At 32.4% G+C, this 3,932-nt stretch overlaps 1 protein-coding gene across 2 annotated transcripts; it reads left to right on the top strand.

Moving 5' to 3' along the window:
- The first annotated feature begins 1,514 nt into the window (after positions 1–1,514).
- Positions 1,515–3,660, top strand: LOC100246772 (syntaxin-112). Of its 2 annotated transcripts, XM_002268659.3 has the most exons (3): positions 1,515–2,012; positions 2,416–2,492; positions 2,600–3,660. In XM_002268659.3, the coding sequence occupies exon 3, from the start codon at positions 2,624–2,626 to the stop codon at positions 3,521–3,523; it is 900 nt and encodes a 299-aa protein (XP_002268695.1). In that variant the 5' UTR covers positions 1,515–2,012; positions 2,416–2,492; positions 2,600–2,623; the 3' UTR covers positions 3,524–3,660. The 2 variants fall into 2 exon arrangements, with proteins under 2 accessions (XP_002268695.1, XP_059592327.1); XM_059736344.1 differs by having other exon boundaries at positions 1,515–2,492.
- Positions 3,661–3,932: the final 272 nt, after the last annotated feature.

Genomic DNA, 3,932 nt, shown 5'->3' with positions numbered 1-3,932 from the left:
CAAAATCAATTAGGAGGTGAATTCTTTCATATTTCCTTTTTCATGTATATATTTTAAATTTTTTTTTCAAAAATCAACATATGTATAGATTGATTGGAAATCGGTAGTAATAGTTGCTTCTTGAAAGAGTGATACAGGATGTTTGATAAAACTTAAAACTTATTACATAATGAAATAAGCTTTCTCCAAGTTAAATTATTTTTAAGTTGTTGACTTGAAACTTTTATTTGATTTTTTACTTTTAGGTATTAAGTTTGTTTGTAAAGTTAAGTTAAAACTAATTCTAAATAATCAAATTGACATATTTATCTTCATTAATTTTCATTAATCTTAAATAATAAATTTGTTTGTTAAACATCCATATTTAAAATATTATAAATAAATAAAATGACTACAAAATATTGACTATAAAAAATGTATCATGGATTAGAGTCATTGTTATAAAATATTTGCCATTGGATGTGAGTAAATGAGAGAAAAAAAATTTTGAGATTAAAAATAAGGATACTAATTTGAGCTATTTTTAACAAGTTATGTTATAATTAAGTTATTTTATCATACGCGTTTAATTTACTTAATGAATTAATTCAAGTTATTAAGTTGATTTACTAAACACCTTCATACAAATTAAATTATTTTCATATTGATTAAAATTGTATATGCCAATTTTTTTTATTTTTATACGTGGATTCTCTAAATAAGATATTTTAAGAAAACAATTAACACACAAAGACTCCAAGATTATGTTTGGTTCCTAAAAAATTTGATGAAAATGGGAAGAAAAGAAAATTTTCCTTATTCCTTATTTTCTAGATTCCTAATACTTCTCTTTCCAAATCCTTTAACTAATTAAAGGAGTTTATCTATTTGCATTTAGGTTGAAGTTTGGAGTTTTCAATTTGCATTAGAAACAAATCTTGAGTAGATTGAATTAAAATAAGTGTTTATTGCTTGTTTTGGGAATTAATTCAAGTGCTTGCAGGAGGCACTCCAAGTGCTTTTTCAAACTTGTATTCAAATTTTGCCACAACACATCAGTGTTTTTTCAAAGCAGAGATTTGTATTTATGTATTAGTTGGCACTTTCAGGCTTTTCAACCACAAGTAATGCGCTCTTCTGAAGTTATAGCCCAGTCCATCAAGGCATATTGCATGATAATATAGATCATGGTTTTGACATGATTTAGACCTATAAATTGATTATCACATATATTTTTTTTTTCACTTTTAGTATGGAGATTATTTTTGTTTTGTTTTTAGTTTTTGTTCATATATGATGACATTTTGAGTTTGAGATATTGGAGAAAACTATTTTGATTAAGAACTTCTAACCACCAACCTGGGTAGAATAAAAATAAAATTATGAGTGACATGTATACTCAATTTTGCAAAAACTATTTATTCAGACCTTCTAACCACCAGCTTGGGTAGAATAAAATTTAAATTTAAAATCTCCTCATTAACATGTCAAAACAGTCAGAGCCTGTTCCAGTCTGGTCAGCGATATTGAAACAGTCAGAGCCTGATCCAGTCTGGTCAGCGATATTGATTTATACTCTCATTTACATCCGATGTGAGATTCTTATATACTCTCATTGGATGCGAACACGACATTGATTGGAAAAAAAAAAAGGGAAAATTCCTTCGGGTGAGTACATGTTCAATCAATCTGATATATTCAGACTTTCGACTGGATGTGATTTCAAAGGCAGGTTTCACGATTCAAAGTAACAAATTCTCCAATGAGATTAACGTACGCTGTCGTTATGAATTCACACCTATTTTGGTGGGACGCACTGTTTGCCTACATTATTGACGGTTATTTCTATATGAACGGAATTTCAAATATTTGAAAAAAGGCAAAGTTAACGTTAACTGAACAATCATGCCCTCATTTCTTTTGGAGCCATCCTCTAAAACTGACATTTCTTTCTTTTGATCTGATAAGTCGTTCTCTACATCCTATCACACAGAGAGGATCATCGGCATCGTAGTACTGATTTCTTCTTCAAGGTTTTACCAACCCCACCTTTAGTATCATCTTTCCTTTCTCTTTTAGTTATAACTTCCTCTTCTCTTATGGGTTTGAGAATAAAATGTTGGAAATTATTGGTAGATAGAGTTTTGAATCTTTGGTTTTTCATTAATTGGGACCTAACTATTAGGCTTAGTTTAGTGATGCATTTTCGCTTATTTGAAACCAAACAACATGAATATGAGTACGAGATTCACAATTTGGATTTTTTTCTTTTTTTGATTTTCTTGGCAACCAAACAAGAAAGATGGAATCGGAATCACCCAGATTTCTTGAACCCATTTTTTTGTTATCCTCATGGGATAATTTGATTTTTTGTTTCACATTTCTGTCTGGAGTTCCATGGCATTGTCTTCATATATCTTTATCTATCTGATTCAGATCTCTCTGAGAAGAAACAAATTCAAAAGGAAACCAAGAATCCAGGGACTTTGACCCTTTATCTCAATCTGTGAAGGGTGCACTTCTTTTTCTTTTACAATCCAATGGGTTCCCATATTTTCTTTCAATGTTCTTTTATTGAATCATTCTCAATCTGCTTATGAATTTTCCAAAAATTTCACAGGTGGATCTAGAAACAGTTGCAGAAATGAATGATCTCATGACAAAATCGTTCTTAAGTTATGTGGAACTAAAGAAACAAGCAGAGATGGATCTTGAAGCAGAAGCAGAAGCAGACATAGAAATAGGCAAACTCAAGCCTAAAGATGAAGAGAACCTCTCTCAGTTCTTTGAAGAAGTGGCCGCAATCAAGACTGTCATGGAAGAGATTACTAATCTCGTCCGTGATCTTCACAACCTGAATGAAGAGACTAAATCAACTCACAGCGCTAAGGTTCTTCGTGGCCTAAGAGACCGCATGGACTCTAATGCACTCACTATTCTTCGCAAGGCCAAAGTTGTGAAGGCAAGACTAGAAGCTATAGACAAATCAAATGTAAGAAACCGCAGAATATCAGAAGCATATAGAGAAGGAAGTCCAGTTGATAGGACGAGAATATCAGTCACAAATGGATTGAGAAGTAAGCTTAGGGACATGATGAATGATTTCAATTCACTGCGGGAGAGGATCTTATGGGATCATAGAGAAACTCTCAAGAGAAGGTACTATAATGCCACTGGAAGTGAAGCAAGCGAGGAAGTGGTGGAGAAAATGATGACAGGAAGCGTACAAATAGAAGCATTTGAAGGAAAAACAGGAGGGGATTTGGTGAACAGAGAGAGGAATGAAGCCTTGAGGGAGATTCAGAGAAGCTTGGATAAGCTTCGTCAAGTATTCCTTGACATGGCTGTTTTGGTTGAGAGTCAAGGCGAGAAGATGGATGATATAGAGGAGAATGTGGCAATTGCAGGGAACTTCATCAGTGGTGGAACCAATAGTCTTGTCTATGCCAAGCAGATGAAGAAGGGGAAGAAATGGGTGTATTGGGTTTGGGCTGTGGGGCTCATCATATTGCTGGTGTGCTTCATTTCAATGCTCACTTCTTAAAAGGAATCTGAAAAAAAAATTTCATGTGTGATCGACCTTTCCTGAGGTCAAGGACTCTGCTGATGGCTTCCAAACCTGTTCAATACATTTTGGGAATGCACATTCAGATACATTTACGAAACTATTTGTTTTGTTTATTTACTAAATAGAGAATCTAAAGCCAATTCGGAATTTAAAACCCGTTATATTTTTATTCACATGACGTGAGATTCCTATATAGCTGAAAAGGGATTCTAAAGTCGTTTTTACCGGATAAGGATGATAAAGTTATGAAAGATAATTGGGCTGAAGTTCTAAAGAAAGAAGAATGGTCACTCTATAATTACAATTATTAATAAATATTGCAAACAAAACTATAATATATTCTTTACAAAAAAAAAATTGTAATATTTATATTTAAATAATAAAA

The sequence above is a fragment of the Vitis vinifera genome, chromosome 4 (genome assembly GCF_030704535.1).
Source record: "Vitis vinifera cultivar Pinot Noir 40024 chromosome 4, ASM3070453v1".
Taxonomy (NCBI): Eukaryota; Viridiplantae; Streptophyta; class Magnoliopsida; order Vitales; family Vitaceae; genus Vitis; species Vitis vinifera.
This window is presented reverse-complemented; position numbering and strand designations above follow the sequence as displayed.

Excerpts from the sequence above, each read along its gene's own strand:
- LOC100246772 (XM_002268659.3), top strand. The coding sequence starts at position 2,624 with ATGAATGATCTCATGACAAAATCGTTCTTAAGTTATGTGGAACTAAAG.